General features: G+C 45.0%; 2 protein-coding genes across 3 annotated transcripts in view; one reads left to right on the top strand and one right to left on the bottom strand.

Annotated features, from left to right (window-relative positions):
- Positions 1 to 732: 732 nt before the first annotated feature.
- On the bottom strand, positions 733 to 11,636 carry ORMDL1 (ORMDL sphingolipid biosynthesis regulator 1). 2 transcript variants are annotated; one of them, XM_083573368.1, is made up of 5 exons: positions 11,530 to 11,636; positions 8,877 to 9,064; positions 4,464 to 4,615; positions 2,275 to 2,863; positions 733 to 2,129 (listed from the first exon to the last, which is right to left on the bottom strand). In XM_083573368.1, the coding sequence occupies exons 2-4, from the start codon at positions 9,048 to 9,050 to the stop codon at positions 2,728 to 2,730; spliced, it is 462 nt and encodes a 153-aa protein (XP_083429494.1). In that variant the 5' UTR covers positions 9,051 to 9,064; positions 11,530 to 11,636; the 3' UTR covers positions 733 to 2,129; positions 2,275 to 2,727. The 2 variants fall into 2 exon arrangements, with proteins under 2 accessions (XP_083429494.1, XP_083429493.1); XM_083573367.1 differs by having other exon boundaries at positions 11,494 to 11,629.
- Positions 11,637 to 11,691: 55 nt separating this feature from the next.
- PMS1 (PMS1 homolog 1, mismatch repair system component) overlaps positions 11,692 to 27,115 on the top strand; it is a 55,896-nt gene continuing 40,472 nt past the window's right edge. Inside the window, exons 1-4 of the mRNA XM_083628553.1 lie at positions 11,692 to 11,813; positions 17,707 to 17,860; positions 20,595 to 20,777; positions 22,570 to 22,672. Of these exons, the coding sequence (XP_083484679.1) occupies positions 17,729 to 17,860; positions 20,595 to 20,777; positions 22,570 to 22,672 (418 nt within the window). The 5' untranslated portion in view covers positions 11,692 to 11,813; positions 17,707 to 17,728. The remainder of the gene's footprint in view (positions 11,814 to 17,706; positions 17,861 to 20,594; positions 20,778 to 22,569; positions 22,673 to 27,115) is intronic.

The raw sequence follows: 27,115 nt of genomic DNA, 5'->3' as shown, positions 1-27,115 counted from the left end.
CCGGCACCAGCGCAGCACACGGAAACGCCGTTTACCTTCCCGCTATAAAGCGGTACCTATTTATCTACTTGCACTTAAGGGTGCTTTCGAACTGGTAGGTGGGCAGGAGCTGGGACCGAAAGACGGGAGCTCACCCCGCCGCGGGGATTCGAACCGCCAACCATGCGATCGGCAAGCCCTAGGCACTGAGGTTTTACCCACAGCGCCACCCGCGTCCCGTGCAACCCTAAAAAAAGGAGTTAAGTCATCTGTCTCCTTCTCGGGAAAATTTACTATGTAAATAAGCTACACATGCCTGGCAGAAATAAATGGGAGCATAGGAACTGTAGTGCCTGAAGACTGTAAGAAAGGTTGTGCATGAATAGCAGTAACTAGAGGGGGAAATGACTGCTGGGAGGAATGCAGAGAGAAGAGACACCGTGGTATATCTGCCCTAGCTGCAACGAAACCTATCTCTCCCTTATCAGTCTCTGCTGCCACAGCAGGCGCCGTAACCTTCCAAGAGTTTGACTTCAACCCCAAAGGCGCATTCCTCCATTGTCTCCCGAGGCAGATGGATGCTAATAGTGACCCATATCTTTCTTGCAACATCATAGGTCATCTAACATGACAATTTTCACATAAGATCAGGCATCTCACATTGTGTAAGCAAGTCTTAACCTGCCATGTTAGCTTATGGAAGGTAAGCAAAATGGTGCGTTGATTAATTCATTTTTAAAACAAATGAAAGACTTCTTAGGGCATTTTTTCTTTAATCTGAATAAATCACAGAAATCAGATTTGAGGGGAAATGTCAAAAGGCAGACAGAAAACCCTTAACACATCAATGTCTTAGATAATTGTTGAAAATGCTTCTTACTCAACTCTTCATACATTTTTAGTACGTAGTGTTTCAAACACTCGCCCTACATTACAACTATAATTCTATTTACAATTCGTTATGCTTGCTTCTTCTTATTTTGGTACAGTGAACTGTACTTAACAATGCACTGTACTGATATGATCAGTCTCAAAGTCATTCACTTTATTAATATAAAACATTGATATTTTAACAGACATTTCCAGAGTCCAAGGAAAGTATAGTTTATTGAAAGTAGCCCATTAGTGCATAATCACTACTAGCTTGAATTCACACGTCTCTGTGGGCAAGAGGCAGAGTCTTAATTGAAGCAAGGTGCTTTTCTTTGCTACCAAGTCACAGCCATTCCCCGTTCAACAGGGGGAAACACATGCCTCTTCCTTGGGTTGCACAAAATGATTTATCCAAGAGGTATTTGCCACATCAGGTTGTTTGTGCATATGCTGATACAGGGTGTGGTAGTACCAAACACTGAAACAAAGACCTTAAGCTCTTAAGGCAAAAAACCCCCCAATCCACACAGTTCTAATCAAGCCTGCAGTCCACCCTTAATTTTCACAACTTGCGTAAAGCACAAGGGGGTGGATGCGGAAATCTGGAGGCAACACATCATGGTGTCATTTGTTTCCCACCGCATGGCAATTTCCAGCCGAGTACAGGCAATGAATGTTTTGCACGTGTCCAATATGTGTGTGACTGCACACGTGCGACAAGGAAGTATCCGGAAAAGGGGGCATGGGCACAACAGAGCAGAGCGGGCTTATGCGAACTCGGCCGACGCACACTGGGGTCAGGCCCACGACCCCTGTGCAAAATGGTTGTTGCCTGTACAAGGCCAGATATTCTACTGGAGACAGCGTTTCTACTAGCTGAAACAGGGCTCTCATTTTTGCGAGCCATCTCTGGGAGTGAAAAATTATTTAGCAGTTTGCACTGAAGGCGCAATATCTCTGTCTTAATGAACCCAGCCACTAAGGTCAGCCAAAGCGGAAAAGAACCCAGTTCTACAGATCATTTTGTAAGTTTAGATACTCTGGACGTTTTAGAACGATCAGCTTTGTCTGGAAAACATTATTGATTGGTTTAAATTGGTATGAAACAAAGACTTTAAATTTGACCTCAGCCCCCTGAACCGATAAGGCATGAAATCCATTACAATGGAGTCACAGCACTTGCTAGTATAATATTAACCTGGCAACTCCTGCAGCTGGAGATAAAAGCCTGGATGTAAAATAATAACATTAAAAAACACCCAAAAAGCATTAACTGGCTACTTTACAGCAGCCTTTCTCAACCTTGGGTCCCCAGAGGTTTTTGGCCTACAACTCCCATCATCCCTGACCACTGGTCCTGTGAGCCAGGGATCATGGGAGTTGTAGGCCAAAAACATCCGGGGACCCAAGGTTGAGAACCACTGCTTTACAGCATTTAAACCATACTCATCTCTTACAATGGAGAACTTGGGCAATTCCCCTTCTTTTCCTAATGCACTTTGCATTACCACAGCTGTCTTAAGCTTGTGAAACATTATGCCTATGCTTCAATCAAATTACTCATTCTCCTTTTGAGACTCATTTATGCTAGCTTGGCATATATCCTGCCAGTGCACCTAACATAATAGAACTAGGCCTGCCTAGCTCCTTATGCAAAGCCTTTCCTCCAAAGATATACCACTTAAGTTTGATACGTCTTGAGAAAGTCTTATTCCTCTCCCGCATAGCTTTGAAAGAATAGCACACATCTTGGGAGTAGAAAGTCTTGTTGTAGATTGTTAGATAAGTGGCACTGCAAACTGTTCCTTCCGCCAAGGGAAACAAGCAGTCAATGCCACGTTTTGGTCAGATTGCTCGTAGTTTCGTTTCTCCTGCTTAATACTTGTTGATCCCAAAGATTCTGACTCCATGCAGCTGTGGCAACTTCGGAATAAGTACACTTAAGAGAGAAGCTGTGTTTAGGATGAAATGTGCCGGATCATATTTTGTGTAGAAGCTTGCCAAGAAATACCTGCAGAAAAACAAAGGGGGAGTGAATACAGGGCAGAAGGAAAGAAATTTCTTTTTAATGAAGGGCATGCATAAAGTTACCGCTTCAGAACTGACAACTGGTTCAAGGGGCAAATCTCAGCAAAGAAGATGCATTTATTACAAAATATTTCCAACTGCAGAAGTCACAGGAACTTTTAAGAGATTAGACCAGGTGTAGGACGCAGGTGGCGCTGTGGGTTAAACCACAGAGCCTAGGACTTGACGATCAGAAGGTCGGCGGTTTGAATCCCGCAATGGGGTGAGCTCCCGTTGCTTGGTCCCTGCTCCTGCCAATCTAGCAGTTCGAAAGCACGTCAAAGTGCAAATAGATAAAATAGGTACCACTCTGGCGGGAAGGTAAACGGCGTTTCCGTGCGCTGCTCTGGTTCACCAGAAGCGGCTTAGTACTCCTGTCCACATGACCCGAAAGCTGTGCGCTGGCTCCCTTGGCCAATAAAGCAAGATTAGCGCCGCAACCCCAGAGTTGGTCACGACTGGACCTAATGGTCAGGGGTCCCTTTACCTTTGGCAACCTAAGGCTCAGGGGCTGGATCGCCTTCTAAATCTGGCCCGTGGACAGTCTGGGAATCAGCGTGTTTTTACATGAGTAGAATGTGTCCTTTTATTAAAAATGCATCTCTGGGTTCTTTGTGTGGCATAGGAATTCGTTCATTTTTATTTTTATTTTTAAAATATAGTCCGGCCCACCACATGGTCTGAGGGACGGTGGACCGGCCCATGGCTGAAAAAGGTTGCTGACCGCTGGGTTAGACTTTCTGGTATGTGGCTTGCAAGACAATTTGAATCCATTCACAAAAGCACTTTCCCAAAGCACTCAAACCATCATATACAATATCTCATAAATCATTACAACGAGTAAGAAGCTAAGGGAGTGGGGATGCAGACAGACAGTGACTTACCTACAACAAATTGCAATGTTTATACTAAACGGTTTATATACTGTAGCTGAATGCCAGCAGTCTCCTTGAGCTATTTCAGGTTGTTGCATAACCTTATTTGCAATACCTACTGAGCTGCCAATGGACCAATGCATTCCTCTGTATAGTTCATGTTTCACAATCTAGGTTGCTACCTTGCTTGTTTCAGAAAACAGATGATCAACAGAGTGCCCACAGGCCATGCTTAATACTTGTGAGCATTACCAACTGTTGTAATAAGGTTGCTCAAAGTTTGACTCTGGCTTAGAATACCATGGATACTGCATTAGTTGGTGGAAACGAAAGATCCAAGAAGAGGAAAAAGCAATTAAGAGAGTCTTCACTACAGTAGGTGTGTGTATCCTGAGGGCAGGAACAGCAATAAGATTATGTTTCTAAGCAGCTAAACAGAAAAAAATGAGTTCTTTCGTTGGAGGAATTACTGAACTCAGTGGGACTTACTTCTGAGTAGACAAGTAAAGGATTGTGTAAAACATATGTGACCCCAATATTATTTTTTGCAGATTTCACACGTTGTTACCCTATGCAATAACTGATTTTTCGCACCAAATATTACTGTTTCACAATTTCCATACTACAAATACTGCCATAGTTGAACTTGAAAAAAACAAAGAAACCTACAAAATAATTGGAGAGATTGTGAAGAATTTCCGGGAAGATGTAAACTGCACGCCGTAGTCCAGCTGCTCCCAGTGCGTCAGCAGTCTTGCTTTACCTTGGTCAGGTGTTTCAAATGGTGTCCCCTTTACAGCATGCAAAAATACATACATTCCCTGTGGAAAAAAAATAAGATAAAAGAAGGCATTATTAGAAAACCACACAGAATCTCTGCGAGAAATAATCATGCCACATTAAGTACTGCTATTGAACGGAAAGAGGAATTTGTTCTGTGTTTGCATATGTACCCATGCTCGACAAATGGCGATTGTCCTCAGTGGCTGGCCTCTATGTGACACACCCCTTAGCTTATTATTTTGGAAAAGTTGAATAGTTGATAAAGAAACGGCCTGTGTGGTCTTTCTTGAAACTGTATGAGTGGGGGTGGCTAACTTCAGCCAAAGCAAAATTTTTGGCCCTGCAAGACTCCTCTGATTTTGAGCAACAACAAAAAAGGGGGGGATTAAAGTACACATAACACTGGATGAGGCGAAGGGGAGAGGTTTAAAGTTCTCTACTCTATTTAGGGTTTAATGGGGATCCAGATTGCTACTTCCTTGCCCATCAGACTGAACATGTGATGATCCCTTCTCTTCAGCTGATCTGCACAGAGGGGGGCACCTACACTAACGTTGGAAGGCAGCAATGTTAAGTACTGTATTTTTTGCTTTATAAGACTCACTTTTTCCCTCCTAAAAAGTAAGGGGAAATGTGTGTGCGTCTTATGGAGCGAATGCAGGCTGCGCAGCTATCCCAGAAGCCAGAACAGCAAGAGGGATTGCTGCTTTCACTGCGCAGCGATCCCTCTTGCTGTTCTGGCTTCTGAGATTCAGAATATTTATTTTCTTGTTTTCCTCCTCCAAAAACTAGGTGCGTCTTGTGGTCTGGTGCGTCTTATAGAGCGAAAAATACGGTAAATCCCAGGCCTTGTTTCTGAATAGAACTGCCCAGGATTGAGCTGAAAGTCACACCAATGTTGGAGAAATTCACAACTGGGGGTGCGACCCAAATAAGCTGATTTAAAGGCAATTTGAGGTAGGGGTAGTGATGCACCAGTGAGTTTCACAATAGGAGCTCTCAAGTAACAAGTCGTTTATTTATCAAGTATGTCTCTTAAGGTGTCAAGGGTGTTGAGTGTCCTCTACATTGCACTCCCTTCAATTGAAGGAGAACATAGCATTCCAACCGCCCATTTTCCAGGGGTTTCAAAGTCAAAATGGTTTTGTAAGGTTCTCCCTTCAATTTCTGTATTGGTTGTGTACAAAACAGGTTGAATTCCCAGGCTGGACCCAGTTGGGAAATTTCTGAAACGTTAAGCAGCATGTAAATGTTTTCAATAAATAAAATAATCAAGTCTGTGATACCTAAAGGGCATGGCAGGACAAGGTGGCTCCTGAATCTTCACTCTAAATCACCTTTTCCCCCTCAACCACAAACTGAAGGTGCAAATTGAAGGCAGGGCCCGAAATATGACTTTGCTGTTGTGGTCTCCCCACATGAACTCCCTTTCTTCATATATCATTTGTTCCCTTTTCAACATCAAAAAGTACAGGAAGACTATTTTAATGCTCCAGGTGCTTTTAGGAGCAGCCCTGGAGGTTTTTTTCCTCAGAGAAGAGCAAAAGAAAAGGTAGTCTATAAGCTGGTACTAGAAAGCAATAATTTTTAAAATAATGGCCAGTGTGTTTCTGGAGCTTTGTGTGTTACTCCAGTACAGTAAAAGCAGCTCACTTAAAATTATTTCCTTTCCCTACAACCTATAGGTTAATTAATAGCAGATAATGTGCAAATTATCTGAAGTCTAACATCTCACAGTTCTCCATTCATAGTGCCTGAAATTGAGCAAGTTATCTGCTTGTCACAATCGACACTTAATTCTCCAGGCAGCATTAATACTGGCCAGGAGTAATTCATCAGAGCTGAGATGTTTTATAGGTACAGCACTTAGTAATATTCCCCAAGATGCCTCTTGTGTCAGAAGTTATAAATTTGACTCTTTAAATGTGACATTTAAGGTAAACAAAATAAGAAGCCACTTTGGTTTGCTTTAATCAACCAAATGCCTCCCTGCATAACATTATTCAGAGATTTGCCTGCATCAACTAATTCTCTTGGTCCTTTCTAATGACCCCAGAGGCCTAGGCCCTGAGGAGGCACTTTGTTTATCCAGGGGAATATGGCAGTCATAGCATTTCTCATTAAGATTTTACTGCATCCTTAACCTGTTGTGCCAAACAACTGCAAAGCGTTTGCAAAATTAAACACAAGGATCAAAGCTCATCTATATGAAGGTGGTTGCTTCAGTAATGTATGGCTTGCAACCTAACCCCATCTCTGTGAAGTTAGCGCTGGACAGTCGAGAAGGAGAATGCAACAACAACAACAACAACAATTTCTTATTTATACCCTGCCCATCTGGCTGGGTTTCCCCAGCCACTCTGGGCGGCTTCCAACAAAATATTAAAATCCGTCAAACATTAAAAGCTTCCCTAAACAGGGCTGCCTTCAGATGTCTTCTAAAAGTCTGGTAGTTGTTTTTCTCTTTGACATCTGATAGGAGGGCATTCCACAGAGTGGGCACCACTACTGAGAAGGCCCTCTGCCTGGTTCCCTGTAACTTGGCTTCTCGCAGTGAGGGAACTGCCAGAAGGCCCTCGGCGCTGGACCTCAATGTCCGGGCAGAATGATGGGGGGGAGACGCTCCTTCAGATCTACTGGACCGAGGCCGTTTAGGGCTTTAAAGGTCAGCACCAACACTTTGAATTGTGCTCGGAAACGTACTGGGAGCCAATGTAGGCCTTTCAAGACTGGTGTTACATGGTCTCCACTTGCTGTCTCTGTCTAACTGATGTCCTTTCCACAAAGAATGGGAAATTATTAACCCAGAGCCCCATTATCTTCACCGAGACCTCTGCAGAACTCTCCCATTCCTCTATAGAGGAGCTAGTTGGAGAGCAGGCTTCTTTTCTTGCAGTGGTTAAGTGCCTACTCCTTCAAGAAATGCAAGAGGACCCCAGAAGCCCCCCTGGCCATTTTCAAAGGGAGAAGCGCATGCAGGCCAGTAGGGAAGTGGCCCATAGGTTCTTGAAGGACTCTATAGACTCTGCCAGTTGTGGGCAGCAAAGCGGGTTCTCCTTCATGAAGAGCATGTGTTGCGGTGGGGGCAACCATGACATCCCCTGTTGCTGGGCCATGAATTTGATAGGAAACCTCCAATTGTTGCTGGGGGGAATTTAATGTTGCAAAATTGTTTGATTGATGGGGGTGCTGTTTATTCCCTGTGTGCAGCATTGCGCTTCCTCTTTTCGCTGCGCACATCGGATTACCCGTCCACCCTCCCTATATTTAGAGTTTGTTCGTGCTGACCTTGCTATGCCTGTCATGGGGTTGTCTGCTTTGCAGCAGGGGCCTGGTAGGAATTTTTACCATTTGGCTGATTGGCTGCTGCCATTTTGAGTTTTTGCCTACCGCATAGCAAATGGTCACAACTTGTAAGGCTGCGGTTAGGCATTGGTTAATTTTGGTTGGTGGAGGGGATGGGTTGGTTGTGCATGTCCCTCCAATGCTGCTGCTGCAAGGGTCAAGGAATCGAGGGGCTCGCCACGCTCTCGTCCGCACCCCTGGCTAGGGCCACGCAAGAGCCCCTGGGAGCATTTGGGGAGAGGTGAGAGCCTGGCGCCCAGCTCTATTCTCTCCCCAAAAATGTTTACCCTTACTGACTTCCGCAGGTTTGTGGTTGTCAGTTCTGTTCCTACCTCTATATGGGAACAGATAGTCGCTAACCAATGCCTAAGCAACCACTCACATACTGTAATTCAGTATTTACATACTGCAATTTAGTTGTGGCCAAAATTATGCCAAAAACCAAAACACAGATGCTGTGTGAACTGTGTCTTTATTTGGGGTTGTCCTGGGGGGGCTCAACACGCAAGTAACGCCACCATCAGGAGGGGACCTACAACCCTCAAGCAGTTTAGCTGGGGAGAATCCAGCGCCCTGGATTGAACGCAGTTGTTGCTCTAGAGGTCCAATGAAGTCATTTAAATTCCTCACGAGTTTTCAGATGAGCAAGAGTGCTTTCAACAGCCATCTTATTTGAATATTCCTAATGTTTATTTTTGTTCCTGTTTTATGTCCTCGGGTGCGTTTAAGAGCCCGCCCCCAAATAGATCATTCTGCATCCAGACGATGAGATTAAACATTTTATTTATCGTCTTGGGAACGATTTACTCCAATGACATTTCTGTTTTGACGAATTTCAAGACAATATTCGACAGCCTCAATTGTTATCTGGGAAAGGAGCCTTGCCGGGCCTCTACCTCGTAACAGGTATCTTAGTATCACCTTTCTTTCTCCGTTGCTTTGTAGGGTACTTACCAAATTGTGAATAACATTGGTTAAGGTCCATGCAACCGGAACACTGAAGAACGGGATGCTCAGCAAGACAATATGGAGCAAGCCAACCCCAAGAGCGTACGTGAGCCACATTCCTCTGCTGTTCATTACTCTTGTGTTGGGATTTACTTCACTGTGGGCAACCCCGACGTTCATCTTCTTTTCTTATTCTGAAAAATAATATTGCGGAAAGGTTGAAAGAAAGTATGCTTTGTCAGGGATACCTGTTACATTCTACATACAGACTACAGACGTGACCATAACAAGTAATTGCTGCACGAAACACCTTTAGCATCTTTCTCATAGGTTAAAACGATATATGGCATTTCAAAACAGTGTATCACCAACTTCTGGCTTGCTTTTTAACTGTGCTGCAAAATTACATGCACAGTATCTCCATTTTTACAAGTAGACCAACCCCTACCTGGCAGCAATGTTTGTGGCTTAGTGTATAAGAAGTGCTCGAGTTCAGAGGCACTTTAGTTTCAACAGACTTTAGTTTCATTTGCCTTCAAGGCAACAAAAATTCCACATATATCACACACACACACACACCTCCCCTGCAAACAAAGAGTTAAGAATGATGGAAGTTAAATAAGTTTTTTGAATGTTTATAAGCTGTCAGTTTTAGAGGTTGCTGCAATTTTATGCAGTTAGTCAATCACAGATCAATTTTATGACCTTCCATAGAAGAAATGTCCCCCCCCCCCCCAAATTAGGGAGGGAAATAAGTTTTGCAAGGCTATTCTAGAAAGTGTAGTCAATTCCCTACACAGAAATACTCAGAATTTAAGCATAAAATGTCAACAGTAGTTAACATCACCTAAACATCAGGCTTAAAAACACACACTGAATGCTTATTTCAATGCACTTTACGCAATGTAAAATCAGTCACAGAATTCTGTACACACAAAAAGGTCAAGGACCCCTAGATTTGTTTATATTTTGGATGAAAGAAAATGAGAGGGTGTAAGATAGTCAATTTCCTAAAACTCAGCCTTCTTTTTTTAAAAAGAGAGTTCAATTGCATCTTCTTAATAATGGGATCCAGTTTTGTCATTCAAGAAATGACTGACACCAAGGATGAGAATAATTTGCATTATGTTGGGAATAGAGACTTTGTGGAAAGCCTGTGTCAGGTCCAAGTCTTATTTCCAAGGAGACACTAGCAAGTGTGTTGTCAATTTTAAGCAGAACGTTCACTCCATTTTCCCTTTTGCATTTTCCTTATTGTACTAGGAGACGCGTAATACCTGACTGGTGAAGGATGCCTCATTGAAAACAATGTTCAGTTATGCTGTGGTCCCTCCTATATGTGCACACTCACCTACCTGAGTCCCCAAATGAGAATATAGTTTAATGTAAATTGACTGCACACACACACACACACACACACACACACACAGTAACAATTATTCTCAAGACCAGGCTTCCTCAGCCCTCCAGATGTTTTTTGAGACTACATTTCCCAGCATCCCTGACTACTGGTTCTGCTAGCTAGGGATCATGGGAGTTGTAGGCCACAAAAATCTGGAGGGCCGAGGTTGAGGAAGCTGTGGGAGCAAGATCCTCAAGAAGAATGAGTACAAGACCGAAGCCACATCAGCACATAGACTTAGGGCGTTAAAAAAAATGTGCATACTTGAAAATTAATCACCGTCCCAGTAAATCAACCAGGCTCATCTAGCAATAAAACTGCATACTTTCTCGAGAGTTGAACTTTTTAGGACTGGAGATGTTTGGGTTACTAGCTCCACTAAACCCAAAGCTCTAAAACGGCTTTAGTGGCAAGTATACGGGCATGTCGCTTGCAAACAACATCTGACTATAAAAGAAAGCGGAGAAGAACTCTTTCCCAATAGTTTGCTTCCAGGGCGAGAGGCCATTATTTCACCACGTTCTTAAAATGTGCACGCCTCGGGGTGCATTCCTGCTTTGCAACAGGATACACAACTACTGTACGTCTCTCTCTATGGGGTGCAGTATATATGGGGAAAAGGTAAAGATTGTTTCCTCCTCCTCCTCCGGTTCATACCCGTGTGGGCCAAGCAAAACTGCACGCCTATTTCACACACACACACACACACACACACACACACACCCACCCAGCTCCGCACAGCTCAAGCCACTTTTTGCGTTCAGCAACTACGCACTAGCAACCACCACCACCGTGCATTTGCTTCGGCAACATCTGCATCTATTTCTCTCCCTCCTTGCCAGCAGCACACCATCGCCACCAGCCCCGACACCCTGATCAAGGCAGATGCAACGGGCTCGGCCCGAGACATGACGGCAGCTTACTGAGGATCCTTTGTCTCGAAGCGGAGAGGTGCGCCTTTGCTAAAAAAGAAGGGGCACACGCCTCTAAAGCAATTCCTGCATTTAAATACCAGCAGCAAGAAGAGGCCTCCGTGCAATGCCTATAGGACGCAGACGCAGCAGCAGCAGGGCTCTCTGCATTGTTCCCCGAAGGGTGCAGCCGCCTTTTGTTGCGCAGAGGAGCCGCGCTTGCACGGAGCGCACGGCCCCGCGCACCGCCACCAGTTGCATAACGACGGCCTTGGCGCGCGCACACACACAAAACCATCCATTCACCTACCCGCCCCGCGGCACAGCGCGCCTTCTTCGCCCTTACCGGGAGGGGAGATGCACTCGGCGACGGACCCTCCTCGGCAGCTCCGGCTCGCTTGCAAACGCTGCCCGCCCCTTCTGGCCACCGCCGTGGAACGTTGCCCTGGGAGCAGGCGGAGCAGCTGATTGGCCGGCGCGTCTCGGCCCCGCCCCCGCCGCTCCTCCGGCCGAGGTGTGCGCGCGCGTGTGCGCGAGCGGTGTGGGGAGCGGCTCGGAGCGCGCCTCGTTCCCGGAGGCGGAGAGAAGGGGGAGTTTCTTCGGCCGGCTTGCGTGGCCGCCCCGGAACAGGTAGCGGAGGGCCGGCCTGACGAGCTGCTTTTTTTGGGTGCAGGGGGGGCTGCTTCTTTGTTTGTTTGTTTTCCCTCGCCTTCCTCTGGCCTCGCGGCGCTGCATAGGAGACAGTTCCTGGGGATCGAGGTCCCTTCGCCCCAACAGCCCCCACCCCCCATATAAAATATTGCAATATCAGAGGCACTGCAATTCAGTCCGCGTGCATGCACCGCGTCATGCGATCGGTTATCTGGGGTGGGACTTAACTCCCCCCCCCCAATATTTTATTCCAGTTGGCACCCCTGCTCCGAGGACCTTCCTGCGCTTTGCTCTAGGCCTGGATTGTGGCACCGGATGCAAGCGAAGGAAGAAGTTGCGCCTTGGCGGAGAGATTATATGGAGGGTGGGTTTCGAAGCTTTCTGGGGCTAAGAAACTTCAGGTTCTGTTACTTTTGCCACATACACCCCCAGTCCAGTGGCATCTAAAAACTGACCAGCATGCAAATACAGTATTGCACATAGAATCACAGAATTGTAAAGTTGGGAGGGATCCACCAGGGTCATCTAGACCAACCCTGCAACGCACCTATCCTGCCCACAGTTGTCGCTTGAGCCATCAATTTTCTGGTTGTAGGAGTCAACTCCTAGGAGCCGAGGTCCTCTTCAGCACACCCCCCCCCCAACATGGATGTAGCCAGGAGGGGCAAGTCCGTAAATAAAAATGCTTAACTAATAATAAATAAATAAAAATACTTAACCATTGGAGATAACTCGGTTCCGCCCATCCCGCAACATAATCCTGAATATGCCCATGCCCCCCCATAAAATATTTGAGGGGGCCACCCCATTCCAATTTGATGGGCATTGCCATTCAAATGGTATGCATGCACCGTGTCTTGTGGTCAATTATGCAGGGCAGGGTTTACCTGAGCCCCCCCCCCCACCTTAGCTTCTGGTTAACAGACAGGCGCACTGACTCACTGCGCCGCGACGACCACCTTCACCTTTTTAATTTCTCTGTTGAAGGGCGGGAGGTGGAATGCCCTTTCCACATTTTTTTAAAAATGTGCTTCTAGGTAAAAGAGAGCAAAAAAGGGGAAATTTATTGTGTAGTGAACATCCAGAGCGCTGTGGGATGCTGACCTTTAAAGCCCTAAACGGCCTCGGCCCAGTATACCTGAAGGAGCGTCTCCACCTCCATCATTCTGCTCGGACACTGAGGTCCAGCGCCGAGGACCTCCTGGTGGTTCCCTCGCTACGAGAAGCCAAGTTACAGGGAACCAGGCAGAGGGTCTTCTCGGTAGTGGCACCCTCCCTGCAGAACGCCCTCCCACCAGATGTCAAAGAGAAAAACAACTACTAGACTTTTAGAAGACATCTGAAGGCTTCTTTCCTTCCCAGAGTAATAGCCCAGTTGCAAAGCATGTGCAAGTAGGGAGAAAGGGGCGCTCATCGCATGGCGTGGGTCTTGCTGTCAACAGGATTTCTTTAACAGGAGTGTTAAATTGTGCTTAGGTGCCGTTTTGGGACTTTCCATAGGCACCTGGTTGGTCACTGTGAGACCAGAATGCTGGACTAGATGGGCTGTTGGCCTGATCCAGTGGGCTCTTCTTGTGTTCTTATGCAATATCATCTGTAGATCGTAGAGTAGGCAGGGACCGCAATGGTCATCTAGTTCAACCCCCTGCAATGCAGGAATATTTTGCCCAATGTGGGGCTGGAACCAACAGCCCCGAGATTAAGAGGCTCGTTCTCTACCGTAGAGGTTTCCAACCTTTTTGAGCCCACAGCTCCCTTGACCAACTACATTCTTTCCAGTGTTAGAAACTGAGATATGAAAGCTAGAAGCTAAATGGCACCTTATACCTAGGTTATGTGCGCAACAACGGAATGTCTAGGCGTGGCTTTTTTTTAATAACAAGAATGCAAAGCTGAAAATGAATGAACTGCAGCTAAAATCTTAGGTTCATTTTTCACATGGTCTAAGTCCTCATCTGGAGACGGCAAAAACAAAACAAAACCATGTTTCCCCTGCCTGCCCCCCTAATATTCTTAAGAGGGTCTCTGGTGCTGGTTTTAACCTTTAAAGCCCTATACGGCCTAGGACCCTCGTTCCTACGGGACCGCCTCTCCTCGTATGTCCCACAGAGAAATTTACGGTCTGCAAATAAAAACATCCTGAAGATCCCAGGCCACAGAGAGGTTAGGCTGGCCTCAACTAGAGCCAGGGCTTTTTCGGCTGCGGCTCCAATCTGGTGGAACGCTCTGTCACAAGAGACTAGGGCCCTGCAGGACCTGACATCTTTCTGCAGGGCCTGCAAGACAGAGCTGTTCCACCAGGCCTTTGGTCAGGGCGCAGCCTGACTCCCTCTGGCAACCTGCACAGAATTTTGCTTAATGGTTGCCATCAACTTGATTTTAATTTGATTTTAATTAATTTTATAATGAATGTTTTTAGAATGTTGGATTATTTTTATTGTTGTTAGCCGCCCTGAGCCCAGCTTCGGCTGGGGAGGGCGGGATATAAATAAAATTTATTATTATTATTATTATTCTACCGTATTTTTCGCACTATAAGACGCACCAGACCATAAGACGCACCTAGTTTTTGGAGGAGGAAAACAAGAAAAAAAATATTCTGAATAACAGAAGCCAGAACAGCAAGAGGGATCCCTGCACAGCGAAAGCAGCGATCCCTCTTGCTGTTCTGGCTTCTGGGATAGCCGTGCAGCCTGCATTCGCTCCATAAGACGCACACACATTTCCCCTTTTTAGGAGGGAAAAAGTGCACCTTATAGAGCGAAAAATATGGTATATTCTTCAGAGAGTGGCTGGAAGTGGGGAGGCAGAAGAAGGTCCTCTTTTCCTTCCAGTGTGCAGTTTTAATCTGAAATCTTAGGCACAGTACTGCACCCAGAGCTCAGAAACTGCTCGTGCTAATAAAATTCCTTGTCGCAAAATGCACCTAGAACAAGGGGAGTTTCGAACGGTGATTCTTTCTGTGGCTCCCCTGTGGAAAAACGTGCTCTGAGTCTCAGGAGCTCAGTTATGTCACCCGAGGCCTGCCGGGCCGTCATCTCTTCACCCCTTTTTTGGGACACCCTCCCTTGTGGAGGGTTCCCTCAGCCCTGTCTCCTCTCCCCTCTCCTTGGGAATCCTCACCTGCTTACTCCAAGGCCACCTTAGCTCCTGGCCGCTGGCACCCACTGGCCAGCCGCAGAGGCACAATTTGCCAACAAACTGCTGTGCGTGCATCTAGAGGCAGAGACATGAGAGGGCAGAGGAGGAAGGGAAGGAAGGAGGGAGGGACAGAGGGACAGAGGCCGGTGCTGCTTGTGGCGCACTTGTCCAACATTCAAGGCACCCCAGGGTGCCACGGCTCACTGGTTAGAAACCACTGTTCTGCCAGCTAAGCTAATCAGGTAAAGAAAGCTAGGAAAGCAGCTTCTGGGGAGAGAGGCAAAGGTTAACCAACACTGTTCCAGGCCAGTACCAGGAGTGTGGGCAACACCTTTGAACCAGTGTGGTTGCATTCAGTCATTGGCTGGTCCAGTTTTTGCATTTAACAAGCACACAGAGGGCTGTCCTCTTCATAGAGCCAGGTTTAGGGACCTGCTATACAAAGGGTGTGTGGGTTAAACCACAGAGCCTAGGACTTGCCGATCAAAAGGTTGGCGGTTCGAATCCCCATGACGGGGTGAGCTCCCGTTTCTCGGTCCCTGCTCCTGCCAACCTAGCAGTTGGAAAGCACATCCAAGTGCAAGTAGATCAATAGGTACCGCTCCGGCGGGAAGGCAAACGGCGTTTCCGTGTGCTGCTCTGGTTCGCCAGAAGCAGCTTAGTCATGCTGACCACATGACCTGGAAGCTGTACACAATAAAGCGAGATGAGCGCCGCAACCCCAGAGTCGGTCACGACTGGACCTATTGGTCAGGGTTCCCTTTACCTATACCTATACAAGGGTGTGCTGTAAGGTTGCCCCACAGGACACCGGGCACTCATCACCCGGTCAGACACAAGGGCCACACATTGTAAGAGCACCACTGGATCAGGCCAGAGGCTCATCGAGTCCAGTAGCCAACCAGATTCCAATGCAAGCAGGAGCTGAGAGCAACAGTGCCTTGCTCTCCCCACTGATGGTTCCCAGGAGATGTTCTTCAGAGGCGTGTTGCTTCTAATACTGTCCTTCCATAGTGTTCAAATAATGGCTCCCAGCAGACAGCCCCCTCCAACTTTGCCCAACATTGGACCACTTCTGTATAGCAGGAAGGCTTGATAGCCTCGCTGTGAAAAAAAGTGGAACATGTTTCTTTTTTAGCAACCCAACCAAGATCACACTACTCATACAAAACGAGAATATAGTGCATATTCCTTCAGGGATATTCCTTCCATGTTCAGTCTAAATCACTCACCTCAACGGATGAGCTTTGTTAACTACTTTGGATTGACTGCCGGACGTCAGTGGGATTTTTTTGTGGGGGGTTGAATATACCGAAATCAGTGTTTTGTAGATCACGGTCTATAAATAATAAATTTATATTGTGATTCTGCTCTTGAAAATATAGGTAAAGGTACCCCTGCCCGACTCTAGGGTTGTGCGCTCATCTCACTTAAGAGGCCAGGAGCCAGCGCTGTCCGGAGACACTTCCGGGTCATGTGGCCAGCGTGACGAAGCTGCTCTGGCGAGCCAGTACCAGCGCAGCACACGGAAACGCCGTTTACCTTCCCGCTGTAAAGCGGTACCTATTTATCTACTTGCACTTAGGGGTGCTTTTGAACTGCTAGGTGGGTAGGAGCTGGGACCGAACGACGGGAGCTCACCCCGCCACGGGGATTCGAACCGCCGACCATACGATCAGCAAGTCCTAGGCTCTGTGGCTTTACCCACAGTGCCACCCGCGTCCCCTTGAAAATATATCTATACATTAAAATATATCTACACATTAAAAAACACCCGTACATAATCTCAGTGTCTCCAGTTACAACTGAACACAGTTGTCTCTGGGGTCTCACGCTCATGTTAACCCATGGTTTGGCTTAGCACAGGGGTTGGCAACGTTTACTGGCCATGGGGCAGATCACTCTCATGGAGATCGTCTGTGGGCCAGACTGGTGCATCACAATGCCGGAAATCGCGTCTGTACATGTCCACGGCGCCGGAAATTGCTTCTGCACATGCCTAGATGCTGAAAATTGCACCCTCGCAGACGCGATTTTCTGCATCTGGACATGCACATATGAGATTTCCGGTATCTGTGCATGCGCAGACGCGATTTCCGGCACCGCGGAAACGAGTCCCTGCGCTGGTTTAGTGCAGCGCACGGGGGACTTACCAAGTGGGTGACTTGGTTCGGGGGTGGCTCGTGTGCCAGTAAAACGGTCTTCGTGGGCTGCATCCAGCCAATGGGCCTAGCGTATCATGCAGACTGGGTCACAGTCACATTCTTAAAATGTTAAGCTATGTCTGAACTAGTCTATCAACGACAAAAGAACAGTGTGCTCTTAAAATACACAGGCTTTTTTTTTTTTTGCAACGCAAGCTTGAAAATATTCAGCAGTGGGTCTTTGGGTCATTTAACCTTTCCCTCCCCATCGGCCCACTTCCCTCAAAACCTGAAATTGGTCCCTGAAGATAAACCAAGTGTTACAAGAACACAGCTGTCTATATTTGAATGGGATGGCCTACATTTTTTCCACTAACAAATTGATATTTACTGAAGTAGGCTCTGATTATACATGCAATATGCAACAGGTACTGAGTTCAATAAAACAACACCTGCAATTTAACATCGTTCTATGCTTCTATCTTATTTTATATTTTACCCTAGTCACTTCTGTATTGGAAATGAGCAATTTTTTTTAAAAAAAAGCTATGTTCATAAAATTGTGCTATTTATATTTCCCCGTTCAGATTTGATCCTGAAAGCCTGGAAATGAAGCAATTGGCAGCAGAAACTATCCGGCTGGTTTCGAGTTCGCAGGTGATAACGTCTGTTGTCAGTGTGGTTAAAGAACTATTAGAGAATTCTTTGGATGCTAATGCAACAAATGTTGATGTTAAATTGGTAAGTCATATTAAGCTAAAACTGGAACGTGGATGGGAATACAATAATACTCATTTGTTGTTGCATGAAGGTTTGAATAGTGCATTCTTTTATATAGTTGTGCTTTAAAATTTCACAAACACATTTCTGTCAACATCTGATAATCTTTGGCGGGTTATATGGATGTATAGCTTGAATTCACGCAGGCACCATATAAATCATTCTGAAGTTTCTTAAACCTGCCAAGCGCAAGGAAATTGAACTTTGCTGAAATGCAGATCCCTTGGTTTGTGTCTATGATCTAGAGATGTTGGGTTTTGGCTGGTAAGTTCTTGATTGAAAATGTGTGCATATAATTGTAGAGCTCCCAATTGAACTCAAGATTTCATTTTGAAAGGAAATCATATTTTTGCATATGACTATTCATGTGGAGTAATTACTAACATTCAGTACATACCAAAAATAGTAATTGTTCCACTGAGTGTGCTAGAATATGATTTTCAAATTTATTTTTTTAATTCAAAGTTCCAGATGATATCAAGTCATTGAAACAAGTTTTTGGACTGGTTCTATGACTTCTGTGGGGTTAATCATTTGTTTGTTTGAGGATTACAATTTACATTTTACAGACTTTGCTCACTTGAACGCTGTTTACTTGAAGAAAGCTTCTGGTAACCTATTTAAAAACGGAGGGAGTGAATGGTTTTAGGAAGGGGTTGACAATAAATGTTTTCTGAAACATAGAGGTCTCTGCTTTGCCTAAAACATATTTTATTTTCATTTTTTAAAAAAATTCCTTGCAGCAGCAGCAACAGAATTCCTCTTAAAATACTGCACCCAGTAAGATCAAATGCTCTATTTTCTGAAGGACATATGAGGAGTCTCTATGCAGAGGCGGTAGATTTGTTGAATATTCAACTATAAAGCATAGATTTATCTCTTATTGCTTCTTTTGTCTTCCAAAACACTATTTTCAGGTTGTTTGCACTCCTCAAATACTGGAAGGGGGGGTCATATAGAACAAGGCAACGAGTTGCTGTCTGCTGCGCCATAGGTCTGGACTAGATCCAATGGGCTTACATTACAGGACGGTGGATTTTAGTTGCAAGCTGGGAGGAACATCTTGATGGCAATTTGGAAATGAACCAGTTGTCTGGATGGGGTGATGGGCTCTTCATTGCTGAAGGTCTTTAAGAAGATGTTGGATAGCTGTGTGTTGAAATTATGGCCCTTGAACCGAACAGGGTTTAGGATCAGGATGAAAGCCATGGGACCCATGTACCCGGAAAAGGGTAGCATAGAGTCCAGGCGCAAATCTACAAGGCACAGTGCGGTAACCGTGTGCCACCAGATTCTCTGCATATCTCTCTATGTTTCATAAGTAGGCAGTAGGCTTTCATGTGGGATTGATTAGCAAGGGAATACCAGTGTCAACAAATATAATGTGGAAAACAGCCCTGAGGAATTACAGATTTTGGACCCAAGGTATATACACGTGAACCTCTACAAAGAGCAGGTTTTCCAAGATTTCTCTTGTATGTTGCTGCTCCTTTTGACAATGTGGATAATCTGGTTTAACTTGCCTTCAGGACTAGCAATCGAAACCAAAGGGGATTGTTTGAGAACGCAGAAGTCTTTCCAGATACAGTGCCGGCTGATAATTTTCTGAACTTACCTTGCAGTCTTTTGCTTTGTTGAAACATTTAATAGATCGCACTTCTGCAAAAAAAAACAAGGGAAAAAAACCAAACACCTGAAGTGGGATGCAAAGCATTCTAAGAAGCACTAATGGTTTGTGTATGATTTATAATATAGGTCGTCAACCTTATTGGGCCCATGGGCCTTTTTGCAAACTGAAAAATACGTTGTGGCTACTGCCTACATGTTGCAGCCTTGTACACACAAACGCACTACAATATGCGCACTCACCTAAGCCATAAGGCTTGGAAAAACTGTTTTTGTTTCCCCCCTTCCCAAGTTTAATTAGAGGGAGTGGTTGATATTCCTGAAGAGTATGCGTGAGGAGGCAACTGCACTCTGACCACACACACACACACACACTGCAACAGTTAGACTGGGGGGGGGGGACCTTCTACTGGAACCAATTCAGTCTTACCTTGGTTGATGAATGCCTTGCGACTCAAACATTTTGGCTCCCGAACGCCGCAAACCCGGAAGTGAGTTCTCCGGTTTGCGAATGTTCTTTGGAACCCGAACGTCCTCTGCGGCTTCCGATTGGCTGCAGGAGCTTCCTGCAGCCAATCGGAAGCCACGCCTTGGTTTGCAAGCATTTTGGAAGTCCAACGACTTCGAGAACGGATTCCGTTCAACTTCCAAGGTACAACTGTATAGGACTCTCCCCAAGCCTAATTGTGGCAGGAGAGTGGTGATTTCGGGGGGGGGGGATGGGTCATATCTGGGGAGGAAAGGGTTAATTGTGACCCCCCCCCCCAATTGTCCCTCTGCAGTTGTATTTGGGTTTGGAAAACTGTTATTTTGGTTCCAGTAGAAGGATGTTGTTGTTGTTTTTTTAAAAAAAAAATTCTTGTGGAAACGGGCTAAAATTTCATCAGAATTAATGTCCGTAGAATTTGTGGTACACCATAAATTGTGTGCATGCTTACAGGCCCTGTAGCCTATAAAAGTACACATATTTTTGGAGCTCTTTGACAATTATGGATATGATATGTATTGAGAAGAGTTAAACAGTGTCCGGTTACACACCTGACGTGTTTGTGTGTGTTCTTTTAACTAGGAAAACTATGGTTTTGATAAGATTGAAATTCGAGATAACGGTGATGGGATCAAGGCAGTGGATGTTCCTGTTGCGGCAGTGAAACACTACACTTCAAAAATAAGCTCATCTGAGGACCTTGAAAACTTGGCAACATACGGTTTCCGTGGTGAAGCTTTGGGTTCAATTTGTAGCATGTCTGAGGTAAAAGCCTAACATAGTTTCAGGTGCTTATTTGTCTGTAAATTATTCTGGATTGGCCTGAGTGCAAGTGTTTCAGGTAAGGTTCTTTTAGGTTCAAATAATCCATAGTACCTTATCACATTTCTACATTTCACTCCGGGTACCATGTGTTGCCTTCAAACCTAAACTTCTGGATTCAATGTAGTAATTTAGAAGATGCTAACAAGGACACACCCATAAATGTACAACATCCGTCAACGGAACTTAACCTCCTCGCACAAAACAAGCCGACAGACTTGCTCTTAAGATTCTGTTTGTCTTAAACGACCTCAGCCCAGTGTACCTGAAGGAGCGTCTCCACCCCCATCGTTCATCCCAGACACTCAGGTCCAGCTCCGAGGGCCTTCTGGCGGTTCCCTCCACTGCGAGAAGTGAGGTTATGGGGAACCAGGCAGAGGGCCTTCTCGGTAGTGGCACCCACCCTGTGGAATGCCCTCCCACCAGATTTCAAGGAAGTAAACAACTATCTGGCTTTGAGAAGACATCTGAAAGCAGCCCTGTTTAGGGAAGTTTTTAATGTTTGATGTTTTATCATGTTTTTAATATTCTTTTGGGAGCTGCCCAGAGTGGCTGGGGAGGCCCAGCCAGATGGGCAGGGTATAAGTAATTTATTATTATTATTATTATTATTATTATTGACAAAGTAGCACGGATTAGTACATGGTGTGTGCACAAGGATGCTAAAGGAGGAGAGGAGGCGGCGGCAAGAAAATGGGTATGGTGTTTTGTGTGGAAGGGAGAGTGAGGAGAACGGAGGAGGACGGAAAAGGGGCAAAGAGGATAATGTGTGCACGTAAAAGAGTGCTGCACAAAAGCAGAGAGAATATGACTCGGACTGGGGTGATATATCAGTGTTTTGTCCAAAACTGGTTTGAAGTCCATATTGTGATGCCAGTTTTGTAATTTTTGACTTGGCAATATATCGTGAATCGTGATTTTTGCATAACACACACACACAGTGTGAGAAAAGGCTTCTCTCGATTCCTGCAGCCCCCATTAACTCTAACGGCTCAGTTCTCCCCTCCTGCCTCATGCAAGAGGCAGCAAATCACAAGAGGAGGCGCTGGCAAAAATCACGATGCAGGAAAAACCGCAAGCCCAGCCAATGTTCCGTCCTTATTGCAGACATGGTGATATATCGGTATATTGCGTCTTTTGGTTGGCAACATATTGTGAGGTTGAAAACCAGATCTCTCCCAGCCCTAGATAAGACACGGAAATAGGGGGTGATCAATGTGCATGGGAGAATTGAGGAAAACTGAGGAGGAGGGTAGAGGAAAAAGGAGTGAAGGTGAAAATGGGGCAGGGGGGAGAGGGAATAGGAGGCATGGGATTGGGTTCAAAGATAAAAGGGTCTGCGGAAGAGGAGGTGGGGGGCGACCTCACAGCTACGCAGAAGGTGAGAAGGGTGCTTAGCAGCTGCAATGTGTGGGGAGAGAAGGAGGTGGAGGATACAGGAAGCTACCATAAGGGTGGTTTGGGTGCAAGGAGGGTTGCACAGAAAGAGGGGGAGCACATGGGTATTGGCGTGAAGGCGAAAACAAGTGCACAGTGGGGCTGCAATATGGAAGAGAGAAATCGCTTTGGGATTGGCAGGGGCCAAGTGAGCTGAGTTGTTGTATGGGGTAGCCAAGGGGAAGCTCCAGGCGATTAATATGTGGGAAGATGGCAGCAGGGGTTGGCGAGCAGGAGAGCAGCCTCTACCAAATGATTTTGGAAGCTTCCGTTTGACGCCAGCACCTTCTGCTTCTAGGTCCTGATTACAACCAAGACCGCTTCTGACGATTTCAGCACCCAGTACCTGCTGGATAGAAGCGGTCACGTGACTTCTCAAAAGCCGTCTCATCTCGGTCAAGGTAGGGCCGTTAACAGCATTTATGGGGAGGAATTCAGTATCGCACTCTTTGGACCATTCCATCTGCAGGAGCGTTTCAGCTGGCCAGAGAAAACAGTCCGTTCGCTCTCTTCCCATCGCGGGCTGCCCATGAGAGGATTCTCTCAATCCTCTGGCGTGCATGGGGGGGTGGTTGCGGGAGGAGGAGATGGGGGGGAGCTATGTTGTCCTAGTGGGAGCCCTTGGGCTGGCTTCCACTTGCACTGGGTTAAATGAACCCAGGCCATTTTCTTTTTTTTTTTTTAATAAATTTTTATTGGTTTTACAACATATATTAACACACAAAAACTAACAATTCACAACATAACACATTAACAGACAAACATATAAACACGTATAATTTCTTAACCTTTTTTTCTTAGACCTTATTTCAACGACTTCCCCATACCTCCCTTTTCTGCATCCCTGTTTTAAACTTTTTCAGCAACCCCTAATTTCAATTACTTATAATTCAATTTCATTGGTCCTTTTTCTCTTACCCAATCATTTGTCGCTGCAATTCTGTTTTACACTACCCATGACATTTTAGCACTCATTAATTTTACAACAGTTCTTAAGGTAAACTTTAAATTTCTTCCAGTCTTCTTCCACCGTCTCTTTCCCTTGGTCACGGATTCTGCCAGTCATCTCAGCCAGTCCCATATAGTCAATCACCTTCGTCTGCCACTCTTCCAGCGTGGGTAGTTCTTGTGTCTTCCAATACTTTGCTAAAAGAACTCTTGCTGCTGTTGTAGCATACATGAACCCAGGCCATTTTCAATACCGTGTTGGCCTTGAATATAAGCCGCACTTTTTACCCCCAAATTCCAACCGTGAAAAGTGAAAAAGTGCAGCTTAAATTCGCGACCTTACCAAAATTGGCTTTTACGACATCGCTGCTGAAACATACATACGGTAAAACGGAACAAAATAATGTTTTGTTGCCGATTTGCGAGCTTGATGCTGTTGTGCAGTTAATTCTAATGTCCTTCATCGCTTTCAATTGCGGGTCCTCTATAGGACCCGTAGGATTTTCTTCTACATTTGCCATTTACGGGTGTGAGTGCCTGATATAAGGAGCGGCTTATATCCGGGTATTGACTTTTTTTCTCCCTCACCCACTTGAATTTTAAAGGTGAGGGCTTATTTACGGGTGTGGCTTATATTCAGGCCAATACGGTATTTGAAGGGTTCTCTCCCCATATAATAATGGTAATAATAGTAGTATCAGTAGCAGTAGTAACAACAACAACAACAACATTTGTATTTTTTTTAAAGAAATATTTATTAAGATTTTACAAAAACAGATATACAAAGACACATTAAAAAAAATAAGAATAAACACACAGAAAAAATACAAAAAATTAAAAACAATTCTTTTTCATAACTTAAAACTCATTTGCTTGTTTCTTTGACTTCCTCACACCTCCCCTTCTTGTATTCCCATTTAAATAATCAAATCAGCAAATCCTTACCCTCATTCTTTTATCTTATATATATAATTTAACATTTTATAACTCAGTATTTTCATCCGTTATCAATTCATTTTTGCATATTCTTATTAACTTTGTTACAAATACCACTTATTTCCAATCCAACATCATTTTAATTATGTTTTAACCTATTTATACCCTTTTTCCATATTCTTGAAGCATTACAGCAGGAAACCACTTAATTTCTATCCAACATCATTCTAACTTTCATTAATTTTACAATATTTCTGTAGATAGTCTTTAAATTTCTTCCAATCTTCTTCCACCGCCTCTTCTCCCTGGTCCCGGATTCTGCCAGTCATTTCTGCCAATCCCATATAGTCCATCACCTTCATCTGCCATTCTTCCAAAGTGGGTAGATCTTGTGTCTTCCTACAACAACAACATTTGTATGCCGCCCATCTGACTGAACCTATCCGAACTCTGACATCATCTTCTGAGACCCTTCTTCACGTGAGGTCTGGAGGGTGGCAACACAATAACGGGCCTTTTCTGCAGTGGCTCCCCGTCTGTGAAATGCTCTCCCCAGGGAAGTCCGCCTGGCAATTTCATTATACACTGTTAGGCACCAGGCAGAAACGTTCCTCTTTCACCAGGCCTTTGGCTGATTGACATCCAATGCCCTTTTAAAATGTGATGGGGAGAAGGGGATATTAGGTTCTTCTTTTTTTATTATTTTCATAATGTCTTTTGTGTTTTTATACAGTGGTACTTCGGGTTAAGAACTTAATTTGTTCTGGAGGACTGTTCTTAACCTGAAACTGTTCTTAACCTGAGGTACCACTTTAGAAGAGAAGAAGAAGAGTTTGGATTTGATATCCTGCTTTATCACTACCCTAAGGAGTCTCAAAGTGGCTAACATTCTCCTTTCCCTTTCTCCCCCACAACAAACACTCTGTGAGGTGAGTGGGGCTGAGAGACTTCAGAGAAGTGTGACTAGCCCAAGGTCACCCAGCAGCTGCATGTGGAGGAGTGGGGCATTGAACCCGGTTCACCAGATTATGAGTCCACCGCTCTTAACCACTACACCACACTGGCTCTCCTAGCTATAGGGGCCTCCCACTGCCACCGTGCCACCGGAACATGATTTCTATTCTCATCCTGAAGCAAAGTTCTTAACCTGAGGTACTATTTCTGGGTTAGCGGAGTCTGTAACCTGAAGCGTCTGTAACCTGAGGTACCACTGCATTGCGATTCTATCTTGTGAACTACCCTGAGACCTGCAGATCTAAGGCAGTTTGCAAATTTTAATAATCATAATCATAAAGATGTCTCCAATCTGGCATGGCTGTCATGCTGGTGGAGCTGTGCCAGTTTAGCTGCCATAAGTTTGTGCTTGTGTATCTCATGTAGTGGTAGCATTGTATCTTATGATTTCATTGGCAGAGAGGGCACTGGCGTGAGGGACTTCTGCCATATCCCATAGCCCCTCAGTCGGTGCAGCTTAAGCACAGGAGTGAAACCGTATTTTAAAATCCAGGTGCCCCCTCAACTAGTTTTTAGGGACGCAGGTGGTGCTGTGGGTTAAACCACAGAGCCTAGGGCTTGCTGATCAGAAGGTCGGCGGTTCGAATCCCCGCGACGGGGTGAGCTCCCGTTGTTTGGTCCCAGCTCCTGCCAACCTAGCAGTTCGAAAGCACGCCAGTGCAAGTAGATAAATAGGTACCGCTCCGGCGGGAAGGTAAACAGCGTTTCTGTGCGCTGCTCTGGTTCACCAGAAGCAGCTTAGTCATGCTGGCCACATGACCCGGAAGCTGTACGCCGGCTCCCTCGGCCAGTAAAGTGAGATGAGCGCCGCAACCCCAGAGTCGTCCGCGACTGGACCTAACGGTCAGGAGTCCCTTTACCTTTACCCAGGGTAAGCTAGGTGCATCTTAGTTAATAAGATGTATTCTGATAATAGCAATCAGTCATCAATCATTTCATTTCCTATGATTGTTTAATAATAATAATAGTAAAAAAACTGGCAGGATTATACTCTAAAGATGTAACGTTTGTCATCGTGTTTCTGCTACATAATCTAAATCTAAATAGATGTGTTTTGATGGCACAACACTTTGATTTTATTACTGATTGCTGGTAAAGTACCTTTTTAACAAATGAAAACCTCACCATGGTGCAATCCTAAATGTAACTTTATACATTGCATCTATAAAGGGTAGGACTTTTAAGCTGGTACAGCGTGTACTTCGTAAAATAGAGTACCATGCTGGAATTTAATCATGGTGCGTGGAGAGTCGCCTAAACAGAAATCAGAGCAGTTAAATCTTAAGAATCTTCTTGTTAAATATGATAGTGTCTCTCCTATTTTGCTTGTAAATATGTTATCGCTCTGATCATAAAACACTTGTGCAGTCATATCTGCTTGCACCTCAACTGTAAAGTCACTTATATAGCATCATGTTTTGGGGTGTTGTGCTAGCATTGCAAATGTTATCCCCCCTCCCTGAAAGATTTTCACCTGATACAGCAGTTTTAAAGATCGGCAAGTTGTTTGCTGCTTTGGAAAATTAGGACATTTTTATATCCCTTTTTTATATATAAAAGGGGGGGGGTTAAATCTTCCAAACTCTAAAATAATTGCACATTATTGCATTTAATCACGGATTTTGTAGATTTTATGCCACTCTGTTCCTAGATATTGCACTTAACATTTGATTATGCCATGGTGTTGGGATGCCAACTTTCATCTATATTTGACTTTTATAGGGGTTTGTAAAATATATAAGGCTTTGGGTCCTAAGATGTGTAAGTGAAACTTGTACAGAAATTGAATGGGGGGGATTTTGCATGAGATGTTTGACATGCACAAGGGCACATGTAAATTCAAGTCAAGATCAGTTACTGTATTAATTGTATTTCCTTTTGGTGCAGCAAATTTGAGCAACGTTTATCTCTCTCTCTCCCCCTCCCCCGCCCCTGAGCCCTATGGG

This window comes from Podarcis filfolensis, assembly GCF_964270895.1.
Source record: "Podarcis filfolensis genome assembly, chromosome: 1".
Lineage (NCBI taxonomy): Eukaryota > Metazoa > Chordata > Lepidosauria > Squamata > Lacertidae > Podarcis > Podarcis filfolensis.
The sequence above is the reverse complement of the archived record's forward strand: the minus strand, read 5'-3'. Positions and strand labels throughout refer to the sequence as shown.

What these genes read in the sequence shown, in the direction of transcription:
- ORMDL1 (XM_083573368.1), bottom strand. Translation starts at nt 9,050, where the DNA reads ATGAACGTCGGGGTTGCCCACAGTGAAGTAAATCCCAACACAAGAGTA. An exon ending in CCAATGTTATTCACAATTTG is followed by an intron (nt 4,616 to 8,876) that starts GTAAGTACCCTA and finishes TTTTTTCCACAG; the next exon opens with GGAATGTATGTATTTTTGCA. An exon ending in ACAATCTCTCCAATTATTTT is followed by an intron (nt 2,864 to 4,463) that starts GTAGGTTTCTTT and finishes GTTTTTCTGCAG; the next exon opens with GTATTTCTTGGCAAGCTTCT.